This window comes from Dama dama, chromosome 9 (assembly GCF_033118175.1).
Source record: "Dama dama isolate Ldn47 chromosome 9, ASM3311817v1, whole genome shotgun sequence".
In the NCBI taxonomy this organism is placed as follows: domain Eukaryota; kingdom Metazoa; phylum Chordata; class Mammalia; order Artiodactyla; family Cervidae; genus Dama; species Dama dama.
The window spans coordinates 6549617-6572665 of record NC_083689.1 but is presented as its reverse complement, the minus strand read 5'-3'; the positions used below and the strand labels follow the sequence as shown (position 1 = coordinate 6572665).

The 23049-nt window shown below is 54.2% G+C and overlaps 1 protein-coding gene across 2 annotated transcripts in view; it reads right to left on the bottom strand.

Moving 5' to 3' along the window:
• Positions 1–22323, bottom strand: part of ADAMTS2 (ADAM metallopeptidase with thrombospondin type 1 motif 2) — a 261043-nt gene extending 238720 nt beyond the window's left edge. For both annotated transcript variants that reach the window (XR_009694017.1, XM_061149663.1), the window contains exons 1-2: positions 22194–22323; positions 20816–21210 (exon numbers count right to left, since the gene is read on the bottom strand). Coding sequence is in view for 1 of the 2 variants with exons in the window: in XM_061149663.1 (XP_061005646.1) it covers positions 20816–21210; positions 22194–22308 (510 nt within the window). In the remaining variant the exon portion in view is untranslated. The remainder of the gene's footprint in view (positions 1–20815; positions 21211–22193) is intronic.
• Between the last annotated feature and the right edge of the window lie 726 nt (positions 22324–23049).

The window sequence follows — 23049 nt, the reverse complement described above, 5'->3', positions numbered from 1 at the left end:
AACAGCTTTATTTCAATGGAAGCGGTGTTCTTTGTATTTTAAATTATGACTTAAAAACATTATTCTGATGAAGGGTCCGTGGGCCTCAACAGGCTACCAGGGTTCACGACACAATCAGAGTGAGGAGGACGAAGGCCGGAACATGTGGGCTGTGATGCAGCTGTGTCACCCGCCATGACAAAGAGAACAGGCAGGACCTCCTGAAACTGGGACGGTGAGGAGTCAGCCAGGCATACGGGACTTCCAAGACTTAAGACAAAGGCCCAGAGGTCCTTGGGGACGCCCCCCACTGCATCTGCTCTGTTAATACAACCCCAGATGGGCCCATGGAGTCCCAGCGTCCTTGCCCACTCACACCTTTGACTTGTCTTAGGCCCCAGTTAAAACGTCTCGCCTTCAGGTTGTCTTTAGGTCTAACGGCAGCCTAGACAATCAGCTCCCCCTAGTACCACGACAAGGGCCATTTTCAACATGGGCAGAGCCTACATTCCCACTGGTGGGAATGTATGATCTTTGAAAGCTCGTCCCAGGCCCAAAGGATAGAAGAGAGGGAGGTGGGTAAACTAAGTCATAATGGATCTTGACTGTTGGTTTACCCAATGGATGAAGAAGAGCCACTGAAGGCGCTCGGGGGAAGGTACAGCAAGACAGACTAGAGCAGGAGAAATGGGAAGCAGGAGCAGGTGCAAGACAGGCAGAGATCTGGGAGACAGAGAAGGCAGTGGGCCCTGCTGCCGTCCCCAACAACAGCAGTGTGGCTGCCCACTGGGTACCCAGCCCTCCTTGTCTGTGTCCCAGAGCTTCAAACCGCAGACTCTACCCTGGAGCCAGTGGACAAGGGACCAGACCTGGCCAACGGAAGCCCTGCTCCCTGCCCTGGCCACAGTGACTGCTCAATACTTGACACGTGACCTAGCCTAAGTCAGTAAGAGTTAGACTCAGGACCCTGAAACCCCAGGGGGAAGAAGGTCTTTCTGCTGGGCTGGAAGCTGGTGGGAGGTGAGCCTGCAGCCCTGCGCTGGGGAGTGCCTGCTGAGGTCACGCCAAGGAGGAGGGAGGCGGAGCTGAAAGAGGGCAGCAGGCTTGAGCATCCTCTTCTGGCCTGAAATGATTCACACCAGGTTTTCTGTACGTGCGTTGGCAGGGGTCTGGACCTGGGGATGGCCCTCCGGGGGGACAGGGCAGCAGCAGCAGCTACACACTGTTGGTGACAGGACAGGAACAAGGATTCAGCCTCACAGTCACACCCTCCAGATTTACGCCCAAAGAAGACATTAGAGGACAGGCTCTCCACCTCAGGGGATTGTGGTAGGAAGGTAGGAAGGGACAGGTAGGTAAGACAGGAAGGGACAGGAAGGGAAGGGAAGGCAGGAAGAAATTAGAGGACAGACTCTCCCCCTTCTTCCCTGGCCAGTGGCTCCAGACAGCTCTTCACCCCCAAAAGCTGCGCCTCCATCTTACAGAGTAGGCCACTCACCAACCTGGCGTGCCTTTCCCCTCCCCAGCCCGCTGCCAATAAGACACCCTTCTCTCCTTCCAGGCTGGAAATCTTTCCCACATCCTGGCTAATTGTATTCAGGTGGGGAAGATTTGGCAGAAGAAATGTCGTGTTTGTGTGTGTGCGCGCACGCATGTAAGTGTATGTGGGTGTGTGTGTGCATGCGTGTGTGTGTACGTCTCCGCCCCCAGCCCTGGCAGCCGTCCCAGGAATGCTGTGTCGACAGGAAGGGACGGAGGACCCTCAGCCGCAGCCTGTGTCCTGACGGGCTCTCGATGACGTCAGTGGCTCTTGGCCGCATCCAATAAACATCTGGTCTCCTTATTCTGACCCAGGAATTCCATTTCAGAATAGTCACGGCCACATCTGGCAACATGTCCCAGGCTGACTATGGCCTGGGGCGGGGAGAGCATCGTACTCAGGGGCCTGCCCCCTCCTCCCCGCACCCAGCCCCAGCTCAGCCCACGATACCCAGAAATGATGAGTGTCTGCCCTGCGCTCGTCGTCTCTGAGTAATCTCGCGCCTTGGCTTCTTCTAACAGCACCCCAAGGGAAATACTCCCTCGTGTAACAAGGGCCATTCACTACTAAATGCCAGCTGTGGGCCCCACTTCATTGAATCCTCATAACAACCCATCAGACAGTTTGCTGCCATCAAATTTACCTTTCACAGAGAAATAGGAGGCTCTGTCGGGGAGGGGAGGAGCCAGAAGCACACAGAGTGGGCCCCACGTGGAGACAACGCTCTGTAAGTCGAAACCGGGAGTTAGAGGCAGGAGGGAGAGACGACTGGCCGCGGAAGCCCTCGGGCATCCCACCTCAACACGCGAGACAGCCAGGTGCCAACACAGGGGCCACAAGGCGGTGGTGATCACAGTGCGGCGGAGCTGTGGGGCCTGAGGCCGTGAGATCCCTCTGGAGGGCTCTGGCCCTGCTCAGCTTCAGCCCTCTGAAATACAGTCCGAGCAGCTCTCCCAGGTTCTCAAGAGAAACGGGAAATCTGGAGCTGAGAAATTTGTCAAACACTGAGAAGGCCAAACAAAACTCATCTGTGGGTGGACATGGCACGCAGCCCACCCGCTCGCAAGCTCCGCCCTGCAGGATGAGAACACTGAACTTCAGATACCGTTTCATTGGTAAGGGCAAGGCAGGGGCTCAAAACGGGATTTCAAAGTCCAGATTCATTCAGAGTTTCAGGTTATACGTGTGCATCTACCTGCCCAGCCTTCCCCTGAAAGAGTTTCACTGAACCGCTTCCCCAGCTGAAATTCAGAAGTCTTTCAAAGACCGTGCCTTTCCTGCAGGCCTTGCAAACAATGCTGCTCAGAAGCACTGCCCCTCAGCTTCAGGGAACACAACAGGCCAAACGGGCTGAGAGAGACTCCCTGACCAGTGGGGGCCTGCCAGTCACCGCTGCTCATCCCCCCAGAGACCACCAGATATCCATGTTCTGTGCTCAAGCTCTACCTAACGCAACAGACCTGGGAAAGAGAAGTTGCTCCACCAAGGGAAAGTGAGGATGGGACATCGCCTCCTCCCAGACATGCCCACTTCTGGTCTGCGATCTGCAGCGTTCACAGAGAGGCAGGACCGGGTCCTGCTCTCCCATGGACGGCGGAAGGCCAGATGCTCTGAATACACGGCTGTGGCTCCCACACAGGATTCCTAAAATTCAGTGTTATACTCTAACCAATGTAATAAGACATAAAATGAATAAACACTGGAAAAGAAAATGCAAAAATATTATGAATTGCAGGAGATAATAGCATACGTAAAAAACTCTCACCCCCCCCCCAAAAAAAATCCAAAAAACAGGACAAAAATCATGATACAGAAGTTCATGAAAATGCCTAGATGTGAAACATAGAAACGTGCGCATCTGGAGTGCAAACATGGGAAACATCCAATCAAGAGATTTACTTTAAAAGGGTTTTTTTGTGATCATCCATGTTCCGCAGCTGAGCCACTGTGATAGTGGAAGACTGGTTTTGCTGAAGTGCAAGAGGAAGACACAAGCCATCAGAGGCAATGACAAGAAACAGGTGAGGCGGGACGGGGTCTGGATTTGCCAGGTCAACGGCAGCTGTCTTGTGTTTAGCAGCAAGTATTCAAATTCATACATAATTTGTACTAACATGCTGGTTATATTTCTGTTGGCTCTTTGGGAATGAAGGTGTCTAAACTCTAAGGCAGTTGGATGGCATCACTGACTCGATGGACATGAGTTTGCCACAAGCTCTGGGAGTTGGTGATGGACAAGGAAGCCTGGCGTGCTGCAGTCCATGATCTCACAAACAGTCGGACAACTGAGCGGCTGAACTGAACTGAAACTCTGAGGCGATCATTAATCCGGAACAAGTAGGTCCCGGATATTCTGAGTAAATGATCATCTACTGTATCCTAGATTAAAAATATTCCTAGACATCTATAACAGCTTACTATAAAACATAACAGAAAAGATCCTATTTGTAATGGTAATAACATTCTAACTCTTGGTAGTAAACCTCCTGGGATATATTTTAAAAGGTATGAATTAATGTTCTTATTTCCCTGAGAAAAATAACCATCTTGAAGATGTCAATCACTTGTTTTCAGCTAAGATTTGCTGCAGTTCTGTTGAATGCTGGACACTAATTTAAGCAGCAGTATCACCCAAAATAAAGATCCTCATGATATTGTTTAAAAACCAAAAGAAAACAAACCCAAAAGACATTTGATAAATGGACAAAAGTTAGCCAAAACATATTAAGTCATGATGGTGATTCCTGCCCTGTATGGTTTTAGAATATACTGTTAAGCAAAGTAATTATAAGACTCTAGTGCTGGTGCAAAAAAGATAACATTTTTCACCTGAAAAATGAGCCAGATCACCTCCATGAACTTCAGAGATAGGAAATATGCACCCCAAAGTCAGGAGGAAGGGTGAGTTAGTAAATGAAGGGTGTTGAGACCACAGAGTGGCAATTTAGAAAAAACAAACACTTAAAATCTTTAATTTATACAGTACAGGAAACATTTCACTGGAAGTAAAGAAGCTAAATACTTAAAATTCAAATCAGAAAAAAAATCAAAACATATGAAGTACCTCTTTGAAAGGCTGATTATTTTCTACAATCTAAATAAACAGCAGAAATCAGCAGGCGGGACCTCGCAGAGTTGACCAGGAGAAATTAAAGTCAGCAAGGTAAAATAAGAAAGGAAACTTTAAGAATATGTCTGCCCAGGATAACAAAGGGTTAATGTTTAGCCCCAAGTAGGATGAGCCAGCTTCAGAAAAGGAAAGGATTCTGCAACAATAGGATCAGACCCACACCCATATAATTAACCCAAAGCAAACGCCCAGGGCTGAGGGGCCCAGTCCAGCCCCTGCACTCCGGAGCAGAGCTCATTCCACGGGAAGCAAGGAGCACCTTCAGGTTGGGGAGGACCTCGAGGACCCACGAGCAGAACAGGCTGACACCAGGACAGTGCATCTGCAGCATCCGTGCTCCTCCATCGAGAGGATCCACTCCGGTCACCAAAGCCATCGTCTACAGCCATCAGTTCCCTGCAACTGGCCTGGCTTTGGCTCATAGGCTCCAAATCCTACAGACCCAAGAGCTCCTCAAAGAGAAGAATGCAGCGACTCCAGTGACCTTGATGGTGGGGGCCGATGCCAGGCACACCTTTCTTGCCTCTGCAATGTCCACCATCCCCACCCAGCTTTGGCCGCCCCCTGCCTCTACTCCTTCCACTCCCAGACACCAAGCAGGAGCCAGCCTCATTCGTCCGCTTGCTCACACGTCCGTCTCCTTGCTCAGGTGTCCTTGTGCAGGACACCACCTGCACAACTTTTCATGGCAACCCTGAGCAGAGCACAGTTTGGCCCAACTGGCCTCCCTAGGAAGGACACGGTCAGCAAGGGCCTGGGGACCCTGGCAGAAAAGGTGGCACCCAAAGGCCAGGCCACCCTATCTGAAGTGAGGGCCACTCCAGCAAGGCAGAGCAAGGCCTTGACCTCATTTGCTGGGAAGTGCACCAAGAATTCAGCTCTTCCACAGAAGCAATTAAGCCTGCTTGTGTGGATGGTCGTCGTGTACTCTGAGATCAAAAGGGCTTTAACTAGAGCTTCAGCGGGAGGGGCGCAGGCTCTGGACGCTCTGTGACCTGGAGTATGCCACTGCCCCCTGCTTTCCTCCAAGTCCAGCGGGATCCTGTCACCGTCCCTGACTGCGCCTGCTATCAGTGGGGGCTTGGGGCACTGCAGGAGGTGACTGTAAAGAGAACAACACCGTGCCGCCTGGGGCTGAGTGCGCAGCCAGAGATGAAGAGCCCACTGCCGAGGAGGGTTACCTGGGAAGGGTCATCCAGGGGGACGCAGGGGGCTCCCCTCACTCTGGGAAAGAAGAGGAGGACAGACAGAGGAGGGATGAGAAGGGGAAGGGAGGGAGGGGAGGGAGCAGAAAGAACTGAGGAAAGAAGAGAGAGGGAGGGGGAAAGGAGGGAGGGAGTAGGGAAGGGAAGGATGAGGCGAAAGAGAGACAGGGGGGAAGCAAGGGACACGAGGGGAGGGCTGGGTGGTGAGGCAGGGAAGACAGAGGGACAGAAGCGATGCCAGGGAGCTTGAGCCAAGCCCCAGCGCAACCCCAGGACCCAGCACTTCTGCCTGCTTGGAGCTGCTCAGGAGAGACTGGCCCGCCTTCTGTCTGCTGAGCGGAGCCCTGGCCCAGGACCTCCTTGCTCTGTGCAGGCAAGCAGGCCCGCCCCGCACCCCAGGGGGACCGAGACCCCAGCCTGGGGCTAGTGAGCTCAGGCCCGCGGCTAATGGTCAGCCGGCAGGTGCAGGAAGCAGAGGGAAGGGGAGCTGGCGAGGAGCCTCAGGGGCCTGTGGTCTGGCTGGGGGCATCAGTGGGCACCACGAGGAGGACGCCCGGCGTCCACCCTGTCCACCCTGGATCTGCAGCATCACACCCACTGAGTTCCCCGTGCCTGTGGCAGGCAGCCAGCCCTTGAGATGGCCGTGCAAGTGAGGCCACCCTCCCTCTGCCAGATTCTGAATTCCCAGGTGGGGGACCCAGGGCAGAGAGGGTCAGGAGGCAGCTCCCCTGGTCCCAGGCCGCCATCACCTTTCACCCATCTCCCCACGACGTTCCTTTAGACTGCGGCCAGCCAGACTCGTTTCCCATCACTCCCTCACGGACACATGCCCTCCAAGGTGGGTGGCATGGCAAGGAAGGAAACTGAGGGTCACAGGCCAGCAAAAGAAAGGTAGGGCCCCAAACCTGGCTCTAGGTGACCTCAGGCCTCCCGATCCCCAGGTCCTGCCCAGATCTGATGAGTCAGACTCTCTCAGGGTGGGACCTAGGCACAGGCATTGCCCAAACTGCCCCAAATCCATGCCTGTCTGTGGGCAGACAGCTAACATGATGGAAAACAAATTTATTTTTACAAGCCACAGATTTCCTCTAAGGGGACAGTGGCCTTTGGAAAAAGACCTTCTAGAAGCGTGAGGGAATAAAGGTAACAATGGGAGGTAGAAGGTCTATGTCAGCAGGTATCAGTGACTCAGAAGGGGGATAAAAGAAAGTCTTCTGCGAGATTCAGGAGAGGAGGCGCTGGGGGCCTGCCCCAGAGAAACCACAAGATGGGAGAGCCTGCCGTCAAAGGGACAGACTGCCATTCTGAGAACTGCTCCCTGTGCTACGGGGAACCAGCAGCATGGCACGGCATGGAAGGGCAGCCTCCTCCGCCTTCCCGCACCACACAAGCGCTTCCTGTGAGCGGTCAGCAGCTGCAGACAGGGGCCAGCTTGTATTTGGGGCTGCAAGCTTGCAACTGAGGGGGCCGGGCGGCAGTCCCGAAGTCCAGGATGGCAGGAGCCCAGCCTCTGGGAACTGCAGTGCCTTGAGCCTTTAAGGAGGGTGGTGGTGGTGTGGGAGTTAGACACATTTTACCTAGATTTCAGTTCCTTTGCTGATGAAAAGGGGAACTTAGAAAACTAGAATTCAGAGGCTATTGCCTTCGCATGAAATCCATCTTAGTCCACGAGCAAGCGTTATATTAAGCAGAGAAATGCCAGGGGCGTTCCCATAAGAGTCGGGCGCAGAAAGGAATACACAAAGCCATTGCGGGTACTCAATGTTACTCCGAAGGTTCTCGATAGCACAGACTGAAAATTAAGTCAGAATTATCATAGTCCACAAATGGTACAGCTGTTTACCCAGAAAACCCAAGGGGATTCACAAAGATATATGAGAACTGAGTTCAATCAAGCAGCCTGATAAAAGATAATTGCATACAAATCAATAGTCACCCTGTATACCAGCAATAGACGGAAATGCTTTAACTCACAATGGCAAAAAGAAAAAAAACCCTTAAAATAGCCCCAGTTTTAAACAATAGGTGACCCATATAAAAAACGTGGGATACTTTGCTAAGCAACATCAAATCAGAATCAAATCAATCAAAAATATACCATATTCCTGGTAAATACTACAAATTACGTCCATTCCCCCTTTAATTGGTGTCTAAGTTTATTGTCAATCAAATTCACAAGGGATGTTTCTAACCTGACAAAACAATTCTGAAATTCAGTTGAACGAATAAACAGATGTGACCAGCCAGGAAAATTTTGCAAAAGAATAACAGCAAAATGGGAAGTATCCAGTCAGATGTTTGAAAGCAGCAGGCTCCAACAGCAATGGAATATGAATGCTACATGCAGCCATGTTTCTTAAAAGGTGAAATTAATTTCAGCAATATATTTTACTTAACCCAATATATCCAAACTATTACCATATTAACTTGCAGTCACTATTGAATTTATCGATTAGATATTTTATATCCCTTTCCTTTGGTGCTAGGTCTTTGAATGCTGGTGTATATTTTGCATTCAAGAGCACTTCTCAGTCCAGACCAACCACATCTCAAATAGCCAAAAGCCTCGAGTGGCTTGTAGCTACCATAATGGACAGCATAGTTGTCAAATAGCCAATATTTTACATATTAGAGCTTTAAAGCTCTAATAATGAACATAATCCAGTAGTGGTACAAGAATATATGCCTTATTTGCCATGTGGTCCAATTCCCGCTTTCAAAGGAGAAATATCCAGGTTCAGAAATGACTCTTTGAACATTCTGCTCATAGAGCCGGCAAGGGCCAGTCCCTGCAGTACGGACACCCCAGGCTCTGCCGCTGCCCTGGTGCTTGGGCGCTGCATCCCGGCTCTCAGAGTCTAAAACCATTAATCATGCGTAACATCATCAAAATAACAAAACCACATGTCCAGGGCTCTAGGACATTTTTCACATTTATCACATCCAAACTCAGGATGAAATCCATGGGTCTTTTCAGTGCTGGCAGCTGGCAGCAACTGTGGGGTGGCTGGCACTGCCTGGCGCACACCAACTCTGCCACGGTGTTTCATATTGCCATCACGTCGCCTGAGTTATGTGTGGGGTCGGCAACACTTGCCACCCAACATGTCTTCAAGAAGTCACACTGTGGAGCAAAAAATTACAGTGTGCACACAAAGGCGCAGAGACGACGGAGCGTGTAGCCTTGGCATCCAGAGGAATGTCCCGGGAGGAAGGACCAGGACCTCATTCCTTTATTGAGGAGAGGAGGACACCAGAAGTAGATGAAGCCAGTCGCACACTAAGTCAGAAAAGTGAGCAAGGCAGGCAAGCGAGGCAGGAGCCGCCACGCGGAGCAGCGAGGGGCAGGGCGGCCGCCTACACTCCACGAGACCACGGTGAAGGCGCCGCGGGGCAGCTTAGTGGGAGTGTCCAGCAAGGGGCAGGAGGTGGGTGTCTACACTCCACGAGACCACGGAAGGCGCCGCGGGCAGTTTAGTGGGAGTGTCCAGCAAGGGGCAGGAGGTGGGTGTCTACACTCCACGAGACCACGGAAGGCGCCGCGGGGCAGTTTAGTGGGAGTGTCCAGCAAGGGGCAGGAGGTGGGTGTCTACACTCCACGAGACCACGGTGAAGGCTCCGCGGGCAGTTTAGTGGGAGTGTCCAGCAAGGGGCAGGAGGTGGGTGTCTACACTCCACGAGACCACGGAAGGCGCCGCGGGCAGTTTAGTGGGAGTGTCCAGCGAGGGGCAGGAGGTGGGTGTCTACACTCCACGAGACCACGGAAGGCGCCGCGGGGCAGTTTAGTGGGAGTGTCCAGCAAGGGGCAGGAGGTGGGTGTCTACACTCCACGAGACCACGGAAGGCGCCGGGGGGCAGTTTAGTGGGAGTGTCCAGCGAGGGGCAGGAGGTGGGTGTCTACACTCCACGAGACCACAGTGAGGCGCAGCTTAGTGGGAGTGTCCTCTCTTTCCTCTTGTGTCCTCTAATTGATGGCACCTTAGACAATGAAACTCAGAAACGGCCCACATTTCCCAGATCATCGACTTGGTCAGCACTCAGCGTGCTGCTAAATCCTGCACCCCTCCTTCCAAAGCCCAGTGAGGGGCAACGGGAAGAACGGGCAACATCCGGGCAATCCGAACATCGGCAGTGCTGTGGCCCGTGTCAAGGCTGCCCAGCTGCCAGGGACAAAGCTGGCCATGGGACGCGGCAGCCTCCAGCCCACGTTAAGGCCACCGCTCACCACGGTGCTCACTGAAACACGCGTGGCAGGGTGGGGCAGCGCAGAGCCTGCGAGCCTTGTCCTGGGCGCTAGGGCCTCCTCCGCCTCAGAGCGAAAGCGGTGTGCCCCCTCCACAGGCCCTGGAGGAGACATGCAGCGCAATTGAAATTCATGGATGAGCCCGAGGAGCCGGCTCCAGACTCAGTAATAACTTCTCCATATTGATGGCAGCACAGCAGAGCCGGCGGACAGCTGACATTTAATATGAAACATACGCAGCAGAGCTAGAGGCTCCTACCTGGCCCTCCCATTTGAGAACGCCTGCCGGTGGGGAGAACGGAGCCCAAGGCAGCACCCAGCTTCAGGGCGCGGGAGTGATGCCCTCCCCTCAGTCCCTCCATCCCACCTCAGTCCCCTCCCCTGCAGGACACCCCCGCTGAGAACACACATGACCACACACACACACTCACGGCTGAGTGCACACACGCACACATGCTTACTCAGACATACACAGACACCCACACATATGCACACACACCATACTCATACAGATATGCACACACATGCACACGTATTCCCACTGACAGGAACGTGCACACACATTCACGTGTACCAGCAGCCTGCTGCGTTCAGACTACCGCACAAAGTCCCCCTGCTTGCCCAAGTGGAGGGGGGCAACAGTCTGCCTGTCAGCACAGACCCGCAGTCCCAGCAGAGGCCCCCGGAATACGTGACCCTACATATCTCAGAGGCCAGGAGAGGAGGCCCAGGCCACCGCTGGGGCCACCATACGGCGAAGCCCCCCTCGATGCTGAAGAGGACACCCCAGGCCGTGGTGGGGATGGGGCAGCACTCCTGTGGCTCAGGGTGGGTGAGCTCTTCGGCGACTCCTCTGCTCACGGAGGTGGTGGCACTTGTGGTCCTCGCACAAGGCCTGGGTGAAGACCCAGCCTCTCCTCGCCTCCCACCTGACGCTGGTCCCTCCTCACTCACTAATTGCTGGGGACATGGGGGCATGGGCAGTCAAGGCTAGCCATCAAGCAAGGGAACCTGAAACCCGCCAGCACCTAAAGGAGCAGCAGCCTCACACCAGTGCCAGAGACACACAGGCAGACAGTGTGGTCAGGGCCGGGGCAGCAGTGTGACAGGAGATGGGCGGTAAACAGCCTCCTTGCCCTGAGACTCAGAGGCTGGTACCCAAGTGTGCTGGCCTCCATGAGGGGCCTAGTCAGGCTCCACGCTGCCCCTGCACGGTGCATTGCCAGGCCACAGTGATGGGCTATGGAAAGGTCCCAAGACCTAAGCCTGTCCATTCTGCATGGAGCTCAGAACTTTGGCAGGAACCTCCAAAAAGCAGACTGTTCCCTTTCAGAACATGGTTATGCCTGTGGGGTGTGAGGAGTGTGTGTACAGCTATAGCCAAACAGGGAACAGAGTCACACTGGGGAGCAGGAGCTGGGCAAGCGGGGACACGACCCCACCTCTGAATTGCCTACACAGCCTTACCAGTCCCCAGAAGCCTTGTGCGTGTGCATGATAAAATATACACACCACATAAAATTTACCACCTTAGCCACTTTGAAGTGTATGGTTTGGTGGCATTAAATACATTCATAAGGTTGTGCAATGATCACCACCATCCATCTCCAGACCTCTTTCCTTTTGGTAAAACTGAAGTTCTGTATCCACAACACTCTGTCTTCCTCCTTCAGCTCCTGACAGCCACAACTTACAACTCAACCCTGTCTCTAAGATTCTGATAATCAAAAATGCCTTCAGATGCCACATTGGCTGAAGCCTGGTGAGTCTGGATTTTCGACCACAGACCTGCCTACGCCATTCTAAGGGGGCCACCACGAGACAGGCAGGGGCCGTGGGCCCTCTGCTGCTTCCAGCACAAACCCCTGACAAGCCAACCTCCACCAGCTACAGGTCAGGGCATGTCCCTCCTCAGTCCAAGCAGGGAAGAGCCCCTGGGAAGCCCCTTCCCTCCCACCAAATGGCACTAGGTGAGAAGTGGCGGGGAGGCCATCCATCTGTGGATGCCCCAGAAGAGACCAGGGGGTATCTATGATGAAAAGTAAGCCTGGGTTCTCAGCAAGTTCTCAAAGAAAGCTCCTGCCTGCAGGAAGCCCTGCCCGCCTACTAATCCCACTGCCAGTGCAGCTCTCAACACGTCCATGTATGTCTCTGGAGGCCCGGTCAAGACCTCAGAGCTCCCTGGATTCACACTGGATTCATTTGCTCACGTAATATCAACAGACTCAGAAATGCTGCTTCTCTGAAGAAACACCTGCATGTCTGGTAGGAAGGAGCCTGTGTTCCCAAGGGCCAAAAATCTACCAAGGAACGCAGGGCACAGACTGGCCATGGCCCCCACCTCTTCTTCCATCAGACCAATCCCCTCAGCTGATCCCCATTTGGTGCCAAGACACCCAGAGTTGCTTTATAAAGGTCTCAGAAATGATTGTTCCAGCCCCACTTGCCACCTGAACAAACTGAAGCTCATTGCTCAAAGCTGGATGGTGACTTGCCACAGCCCAGTCTCTTCAGGCCCAGAGGGGGTCCCTCCCTTACTTAAGTTTCATTTAGACCAGGGGTTTTCAACTTACGTTTCATGAACTCCAAAGTGGGGGGCAAGAAAACTGCACAAAACCACATGAGTACACAATGCTTTCCTGCGGAAAAGGAGCTTTAGGGACATTCTCCTAGGGGGCCTACCCCACCGAGTGTGGACATTCTGGGGTATGTCCATATACCCCATCCCTGGGTATGGGGCACAGGGTCTTAGGGGCAAAGCACTGCACAGGCTTCTATCCCCCACTCCCCAGACACTCTTTTCATGGCCCCTAGCTGAGCTCCACCCAGCTGGAGCTGGGCCCTATGGACCCAGGGACAAATTGCCTACGGTCCAAGTTACCAAAGAAGCATGGGTACAACGTGGCATGTGAATGTCTAGGACATCTTCCTGGATAAAATGCCATTTAGCTGAGACTACATTGGGCTCCAAAGTCACTGCAGATGGTGACTGCAGCCATGAAATTAAAAGACACTTGCTCCTTGAAACAAAAGCTATGACAAACCTAGACAGCATATTAAAAAGCAGAGACATTACTTTGCCAACAAAAGTTTGTATAGTCAAAGCTATGGTTTTTCCAGTAAGTCAGTATGGATGTGAGAGCTGGACCATAAGGAAGGCTGAGCGTCGAAGAATTGATGCCTTTGAACTGTGGTGTTGGAGAAGACTCTTGAGAGTCCCTTGGACTGCAAGGAGATCAAATCCTAAAGGAAATCAATCGTGAATATTCATTGGAAGGACTGATGATGAAGCTGACACTCCAATACTTTGGCCACCTGACGCAAAGAGCTGACTCATTGGAAAAGACCTTGACGCTGGGAAAGATTGAGGGCAGGAGGAGAAGGGGACAACAGATGACGAGATGGTTGGATGGCAACATCGACTCAGTGGACATGAGTTTGAGCAAGCTCCAGGAGAAGCCTGGCATGCTATAGTCCGTGGCGTCTCCAAGAGTCAGACAGGGCTGAGCGACTGAACAGTAGAGTGAGCCAGCTAAAGAGGGAAAGGTAAGAGTGGTCCAGGGAAGGGCACAGTCTGTGCAAAGGGCCTAAGACGAGAGTGTCCAGTGGCAGAGAAACTAAAAGGCTGATGTGACTGTAGCACAGGCAGGAGGGAGGACATAATGACAGACAAGGCCGAAGACTACTGGGTCAGGTCATGGGAGGCCTTCTACGCCAAGCCAGGCTTCCCTGGCGGCTCAGACGGTAAAGAATCTGCCTACAACACAGGAGACCCAGGTTCGATCCTTGGGTCGGGAAGACCCCCTGGAGAAGGAAATGGCAATCCACTCCAGTACTCCTACCTGGGCAACCCCATGGACAGAGGAGCCTGGTAGGATACAGCGTATGCGGCACAAAGAGTCAGACACGACTGAGAGACTGGCAGTTTCAGTGTGTTTGAATTTTTTCTTTCTGAGTTTGGATTTTTTAAGGGCAATCAGAACCACTTATGACCACTACATAAGAAAAGTCTTAAGCAAAGGAGTGACATGATTGAATGTATGGTTTACAAAAACCAGTCTGGAAGCTGTGTGGGGAGACAGTTGCTCCAATTTGGAGTCCCTAAGGATCACAGGACTTGGAGTTCGGCGTGGTAGAAAGCTGTGAACTGAGATGAAGTCTGGAGATGTCTAGGATGATGACTGGCTGCATGTGGGGGTCATGAAGAGAGCAGGAAGGGGCAATCCTGGGATTCCTGCCCAAGTGGACGATGAGGTCTGGAGGAGAGTAGAGAGACCCACGTTCCATTTCAGAAGCATGGGTCACTCAGGGAAGGGGCCCATGAGGCAGCTGGGCAGGCAAATCTGGAGCACAGGAAGAGATGCGAGACCTGAAGTCTGGGTGAAGTGTGGTGGCCCAGCACACTGGTCCTTCCCCTTGCTTTCTGATAAAACCCCAATCTGTTCCAGAGTTTGGGGATCTGACCCTCACTCTCAACCCCAAAGATGGGCAAGAGACTCTGGCTGGGCTCACATCACAGTACTTGATTTAAAGGTGGGCCTATAACCTAAGGGCACCCCAGGTGTTCAGTTCAGTTCAGTCGCTCAGTCATGTCCAACTCTTTGCGACCCCATGGACCGCAGCGCGCCAGGCCTCCCTGTCCATCACCAACTCCCAGAGTTTACTCAAACTCATGTCCATTGAGTTGATGATGCCATCCAACCTTCTCATCCTCTCTCGTCCCCTTCTCCTCCTGTCCTCAATCTTTCCCAGCATCAGGGTCTTTTCAAATGAGTCAGTTCTTCGCATCAGGTGGCCAAAGTATTGGAGTTTCACCTTCAGCATCAGTCATTCCAATGAACACCCAGGACTGATCTCCTTCAGGCTGGATCTCCTTGCAGTCCAAGGGACTCTCAAGAGTCTTCTCCAACACCACAGTTCAAAAGCATCAATTCTTCAGCACTCAGCTTTCTTTATAGTCCAACTCTCACATCCATACATGACTACTGGAAAAACCATAGCTTTGACTAGACAGACCTTGGTTGGCAAAGTAATGTCTCTGCTTTTTAATATGCTGTCTAGGTTGGTCATAACTTGAAGTTGCCCTGAGCCACTAGATCCAGCCATGCCTGAAGACAGCCTCAGGACCCCAAGGAACTGGGCCCATGACATCTTGCTTGTTTCATCCAAGTTGGCTTTCCACCATTTGAACTGAATGAATCTTAAAGAACAAGGAGAATAATAAGCCAGGTAGGAGGCTGAGACCACCCTGGGCAGCTGTGTAGATTGCCAACAGCAGGGGCCAAGCAGGAGCCTCTGCTCCTCCGACCTAGAGCCCAGGTAACTCAGACGCTCCCGCAGCCCCTCTTTGATGTTCCTGAGACCTCCTCATTGCCCTCCAGGCAGTGCCAAGGCAAGAGGAAAGGTAAGGAGACTCTACAAAGGGCAACTGCAAGTCCCACACACTCCTCACCCTCAGCCCTGCAGCCCAAGCATGTTGCACCTGCCCTCGGCATTCTAGCACCTGAGCCAGCTGGAACCCAGTGTGTGGCCTCAAAGACAGTGGCCTTTATAGGAAAATGAAACTCAATTCCGTCCCTGAGGCCAGCAAATGACCTCTCCCTGTCTGTGGCCCTTAGTGACTTTTAATGCTCATCAAGACTCTACAGAGCAGGGGCCTGGTCAGGATAGCAGCCCAGCAGGGGCGCCCCAGCCCACAAGGCAGCAGACTTTGATCATGCCCCTCAGAGTCACTGCCCAGCCCGCAGACATTCCCACCGATGGCCTTGCCAACCAGAGACGCCAGGCCAGAGACGTCCCCTGAGCAGTAGTGCGTGCAGGAGACAGAGGTGTGGCAGGGCGCTTTCATCCTGAAGTCTCCACTGCCATAACCTCCCCATAAGGACTCAGGCCGCCTGAAAGAAGCTGCAGCCCAGAGTATGTCAGTCACAAGTCACCAAGCCGCCTGGCCACCAGACCTACCCCCAGCTCCCACTCACCCACACTGACAACAGTCAGTACTGCTGACCGAGGTCTCCAGGAGTTGGCTAGAAAAGGTAGGAAATGTTTTAAAGAAATGCATTTCTTTATTTTATTTTGGCATGCAATAAAGGCAATAACATGTAGTGAGCATGGTCTTAGAACCAAACAGACGTGTATTTAAATACAGACTTGCAGAGCTTGAAGCAGGCTATCTCAGTCAATTCATGTGTAAAATGGGAATAATATCAGTCACACACTATAGGGTGTGGTGAGGATTAATCAAGGTGATATAGCATAAGGTGCTCAACAGCAAGCCTGACACGTAACATGGGCACAGTAAACTGACGTTCTGTTATTATTTTTTTGTCAACAGGCTTCTCATGGGTCTTTAGTGAGCATGTAAGAATGATATGAAATTACATATCATGTGGCCTGAGAGGTACTAGAGAATTCTTCCATAGCAATGAGATACACAAGTATCCTTTGTTAAGCATCATTTTCTCACTCATTGTGAAAAGGCAAATGTTAACCTTCCCCTGAGAATATGATGAACAATATCTATCTAGTGGCTATAAGAGAACCTGGAAACTACATCTACCAACCTCTCTGTAAATATAATGTACAGTATGTCTTATGGAGCATGTGGCTTTTCCAGTAGTCATGTATGGATGTGAGAGTTGCACCATAAAGAAGGCTGAGCACCAAAGAATTGATGCTTTTGAACTGTGATGCTGGAGAAAACTCTTGAGAGTCCCTTGGACTGCAAGGAGATCAAACCAGTCAATCCTACAGGAAATCAACCCTGAATACTCATTGGAAGGACTGATGCTGAAGCTGAAGCTCCAATACTTTGGCCAGCTGATACAAAAAGCCGACTCATTGGAAAAGTCCCTGATGCTGGGAAAGATTGAGAGCATGTGGAGGAGCGGATGACAGAGGATGAGATGGTTGGATGGCATCACCAACTCGATGGACGTGAGTTTGAGCAAGCTCCAACAGTTGGTGAAGGGCAAGAAAGCCTGGCGTGCTGCAGTGCATGGGATGGCAAAGAGTCAGACACGATTGGGCGACTGAACAACAGCATGAAGCATGTGGCATTTCTTGAATCTACAACTCTACCTGACTCAGCTAGAATTTTCACCTTGGCAGGCCCAGGTCCTCATCTCATGTCATTCTAGGGAGCAGCACCCCTTGCACTGTCCATCCATGGGGTTCTACAAACCTCATGTTCTGATTCTCATGGGAGCATTTGACCCCAGCCTGAATAGAGTGCTACCCAGGAGTCAGCCAGAATTATCAGAGAAAGATTATCAGCCAGCACTGCTGCATGCCTTGACTTACCACAGAAGGACTCCACCCGAGAACAAAGCCAACACATAAGAAGGCGGAGGCAGGGAGACAACTCAGGAGGGGCACCTGGATCCGGACAGGCCTAAAGGCCGAGCACCACATGAGCCGCTCACCTCCCATTTCTGTGTAAATGGTCTGATTTGTGTTTCCTTCACTCACAACTAAAAGGATCCTGACCATAGGAATCCCCTCATGCTAAGCAGAAACGGAGACTGCTGTCCACAGAAAACAGCTGCTGCTGCCTTCCTTTAAGGCAGAGAAAGAAACTCAGGACCAAGCAAGTAGATGGGCAAATGTGCGTCCCCGGCCAGAAGCAGGACAGCAGGCCTGAAAAGGCCTATGGCTCTGGGGAGAGGCACATCCCCCTAAGCACCGAAGCATCTCAGCCAAAGCAGTAAGCCGCCAGCTGCCTGCTGTGACCCTACTTCCTGGTTTCTCCACTTGTCTTCCAGGAATGCACATTCCTGGGGTTCCTGCAGAGAAGAGACGGATGGCCTCATCTGCATGGGAAGTGCTACAGTACACGAAGTTCAAGAGGCATCTTTATTACAGAGCTTCTCAGAGATCCCAGTGGGCGTCCCTGAATCTCCCAGGTTGAAAGCAAGTTGCAGTGTTTCCCACACCAGTTGTCCATTGAACCGCATTTGCTCAGAGAAACTTGTGGTGTGATCCCATAGAACTCCTTTGCAGAAATTAGGGTGTAGTACTTTGCTTCTCAAAGGGAAGTCCCAAAGCCCAGGAGCATCAGCCTGGTAGTTCATTAGAAATGCAGAACCTTGAGCCCCACCCTAGACATGCTGATTCAGACTTGTAACAAGATCTCTGAGGATCTATACATACACTTCAGCCTGACACACCTGCTTCTGTGTGTTTCACTACCTATGAAGGAAGACAGGGCTCAGAGGAAGGGGTACTGAGATGGCTGCTGAGATGAAGAGATGCATGTAGGACTATTGTAAGAGGGAATGGCTCGGGATTATAGTTCTACTACCACATGTCAAGGTCTTCTACTTGCCCAGTCTTGGAAGCACCATAGCAGAAGGGGCTGGACAGAACCAGGCCAGACCCCTACCACCACAGACAGTGTGGCCTTGGGCAAGCCACTCAATCTCCCAGAGCCTCAGCTGCCCATCTATAAATGAGGGATGAAGAATCCCTCCCACCACAGGGCTGCTGTGGACCAGAAACATGATATTTAAACCCTAGGCACTTTGCAATTGGCCCATCAGTGATACACAGAGGGACTTAGATAGTTAAGGAATTAACTGGTATCAAATCAGGACATTCACACACCAAAAAGAAAGAAGGAAAAGGAAAGGACTAATGATGCTGCCCCACTGTCTCAGCGCCATTTTCACTGACCACATTCACGGCCACGCTGGCAGACCCCAGCCCCTCCTTCAGCTCCAGCCTTCTCTCCAGCTGTGTCTTGCACTTCTGCTGGTGTGTGTCCAGTACATGTGACATCTCACTGCACCTGTTCTCACCAAGCCAATGCCCACCTGGTACTTCTCTGCATATGCTCTTCCCTCTGGGCCTTTGCCCCCTGGCAACTCATGCTCAAAGAGCCCCCAGGAGCATGCTTTCCAAGCCCTGACCAGAGTGGGCTCCGGACTATTAGCTGAGCATGGTGCCCCGGGGGGCGGGGGGTGGACACCAGGCCAGCTACATCTCTGACCAGCACAGCAGACAACCGCGCTTAGAGGTACTAGCTGAAAACACAAATCATGGAATGAACAGATGAATGAATGATATATGAACAAAGCCTCTCTGAAATGCTTTCCATCAAGAATTACTCAGCACACAGGAATTGCTCAACAACAGACTGAGGAAATGCAACCCACTCCAGTATTCTTGCCATGGAAATCCCATGGACAGAGGAGCCTGGCAGGCTACAATCCATGGGGTCACAAAGAGCCAGACACGACTGAGCAACTAACAACAGACCACTTCCATGTCAACTCCCCCAGCCCAGCTCAGGCCACCACCACCCCCATTCTGAGCCCCCAACACCAGTTTCCTTTTATTTAGGAAATTCACCTCCAGCGTAAAATAAGCCACACTTATGAAGTCTGGGACATCCTCAGAGGCAACAAGGATATAAAGGGCTGCACCATATTAACCCAGCTATTCCAAGGACATTCACAGTTGTTTGCAATACGTCTGGGTTCTAACTAAATCCAGCCAAAGGCAGTGATTTTCCGAAGCAACAAGTGACATTTCCTGTGTGTCCATAAAAAGAACACCACCGGTTGTGGGGTTCTGTGTAATTGCTGGCTCTGCAACTTGCAGGGCAAGCCTGAGGACGGGGGGCTTGGGGGCCACCAGGGCTGGGAGAGAGGCCACTTGCTCCAAGCAGGAGTCCCCTGAGTAGTAATTAGAGCAGAACCCACGGTGGGCGGCTTCAGATGTCTGGCCAGCACAGCCAGCCTGACCACCACACAGCCAATCCAAAATAGAAAACTGCAGTGGCTTCTGCCACGTGCCAGGCCCCGGGGTGGCCAGACAGAGCACTGCCAATGTCAGCCTCCTCCCTGAGCATTGATCCAGGCTTCCTCCAAGGCTCTCTTATGCAAAGCCATGGTCCCTCCAGGCTCCTGGAAGCAGGAGAATTTCCCAGAGCTCTGATCACATTGAGCAGCCCAGCCAGTCCCAGAAGGGTCCCACTCCCCAGCCTCTCCTGTCCTTCGGGGGCTGCCCGAGGGCACCAGAGACTGCATTTCCAAATGCTCCACTTGGCTCAAAATAGAGAAAACTAACTTTTCAAATAACCAGCTGAAATCCAACAGGAAACCACAGCATAAAAAATCAGCCAGGGGGCAGAGGGATAACTGGGCATTTCAGCACCACTGCGTGTTCGCTGGGCTGGCACCACCTGCACACACAGAAACAAGAAAACCACCGACCTGCATATGTGTCCCCACACACGTATCACACGTGCTACAATGCACAGCAACACACTGAACAGACACTGACATACAAATGAGCAAAACCCTGCGGAGACACACAGGCACAAGTCACAATGACACAGTCACATGTTCACACAAGTGCACATGTACTTAGATCCTAGCACCCATGCCAAAACACGTGTGCAGATGCATGCACTCACCGAGATATACACACACCTGAATGCAAAAGGAAAACCAGCTCCTGTAGGCTTAAGGGGGACCACACCTGGCTACTTGCTAAATACTTTGGAAACGTGGCCCTCCCCCTGCATAAATCACCCTCCCGGTCCAATCAAAACAACTTGCCTTCCAGCCAACCCCTTCGGCGGTCCCTAAGCACAAGGGGTGCAGAGAAGGTCCTCAGTACAGGCCCTGCCCTCCCAGCGGACCCCCAGATAACCGGCTTCCAAAGCCCACGTGAGAGCAGTGGACAGACAGAAGGGAGAGAAGCGTACTCACCAGCCCGTCGCAGTTGCTGAGCGCCACGGAGGAGGCTTCAGCCAGGCCCGCGACGTCTCCGACGTAGAGGCAAGTCCCAAGCAGGGGCTCCACGCGGGTGGCACCCGATTCTCCCTGCCACTCCACCGTCGCCCCGGGCGCCACGAGGCGGGCATTGGGCCGCAGCCGCAGGTGCAGGTCTCGGCCAAAGACCGTAACATTGTAGAAGAGGCGGCCACCGGGGTCCTCCTCGCTGCCTCCAGAGAGCCCCGGGATCTGGGCAGGGGCGGCCCTGCGGGTCCGAACTCCAGGCGGGGCCGTCGCCCCCGACACCACGTGGGACACCAGGCGGCCCTGGGCGTCAGTGCGCACCGGCACCGCCAGGATGCGCTCGGCCCCATGCCCCTGGGGCCCGCCTGCAAAGGGAAGGGGCGTCAGACCAGCCGAGACCGAGGAGCCCCAGGGCCCCGCCACGGAGCACAGCAACCTCCCAAACCCCGCCCCACTGCGAAGGGAAGGGCGTTCCACTGGGCACCCCCAGAAACTAGCCTGCACCTCCCCGGCCTGCTTCCGACCGGGAAGGGGCGTTAACGGGGCTACCACGCTGGCGCCCCTCCGACCTCCGGGCGACCCCTCTGGGACCCTCCCAACCAAGAGCTCTGCCCCCTGCCCCGTTCCAAGTTGGGGTTCCTCAGCTCCTTGCAGTTCCCCAGGGGCGGGCCCGGTCAGACCGTCCCCCGCCCCTTGAACCTACCGTCCTTGGCAGGACATGGGGCTGCTCTGAAGCCATTCCCGGTCGGTTCCCTACCCGAGCGCTTCTCCCTCTTAGCAGTCCCCGCCGCGCGACTGCCCTCACCGCTCCCCCCGGCACTGGCGGCCTGTGCTCCGCGTACAGCTCCAGGTTAGCCGGTTGCCGGCCGCCTCCCCCGCGTGCCCGACAACAGGGAGGGGTGGAGCAGGGTCCCTCAGATCTTCGAGGATCCCCTCCGGGGCGTCCCAACCAATCCTCAAGGCCCAAGGCGGCGCGCTCTGCACCCGACTGCTCCCGAGCGTCTCCGGACGCGAGCCGGGGCGCCGCCTCGCCCTGGCTCCCCCGGACCCGCTGGTGCTGATGCTGCGCTCGCCGCCGCCGGGCTTTCCCGGCCCTCTGTCTCCACGCTCGGCGTCCCGGGAGCCGCGAGCGCTCCGGGGCTCCCCCCGGCCCGAGATTCCCGGGCGCGCCGCAGGGCGCCCCCTGCCCGACCAACCCGGCCCCGAAGTTGGCCAACTTGGCCCCGGGCGGGGCGCGCGGAGTTTGCCCAAGTCGAGCCGGACGCCGCCTGGGGAGGGGGCGGTGGGGCGCGCGGGGCCGAGCCCTGCCGACTGGGGTCGCGAGGCGTGGGGACTCGGCCGCACCTACCTGGGGGGTCGGCGGCGGCGGCGGCGAGCCGGGCGTCCGCGAGCAACGGCAGCAGCAGGAGCAGCAACAGCGCGGGGCAGAGCAGGCGGCCGGCGGCTCCCGCCGGCGGATCCATGGCAGCCGGACCACAGCCGGGGCCCCGCACTCGCAGCCGGCGCGAAAGTTCCCCGCGCGCCGCCCAGCCCACATCTGGGGCAGCTGGAGCCGCCCGCAGCTGCAGCACCGCAGGGCGCGGGGCGGAGGAGGCGAGGCGCGGAGGGGAGGGCGGGGGAGCGCGGAGGGGAGGCGGGGAGAGGGAAGGAGCGAGAGCGAGGGAGGCGGGAGGGAGGAGAAGGCGAGCGAGGGGGAGGGCGGGGACGGCGGGCGCCTCAGCCTGCGGTGACCCGGCGCTTGGCGCGGCAGCCGCCGCCGCCGCCCGCTCCCCTCCTCACGCCGTCGCCGCCACGGTTCCCGGCTCGTAGCGAAGCAGAGACACCCCGAGGCGGCGGCAGAGAAGCGCCGCGGGCCGGGTCGGGGGAGCCCCGCGGCCGGCCACCTTCGGCGCGCCCAACGCACTCGTGGCGCGCCACCTCGGAGGAGCAAGTTCCCCGCCGAACGAGGACTCGGGGCCCCCGGGTCCTAGCCGTCGGTCTCGGGGCGCAAGAGGTGGCTGCTCTCTGTGCGCCCGCGGGTGGGCGGAGAGGCCTGATTACCGTGGGGCTGAGCCAGGCCTTTTGACCAGATGGAGACCCCAGGAGCTGGAATAGTTTTCCAGGAGGCGGTGTGCACCACAGGGCCTCCCCAAAGATCAACTTTTACCCTTCCAGAGAGAGGCAGGGTTCCCTCAGTCCCCAGTTCCTCTGTGCCTTAAGGTCCC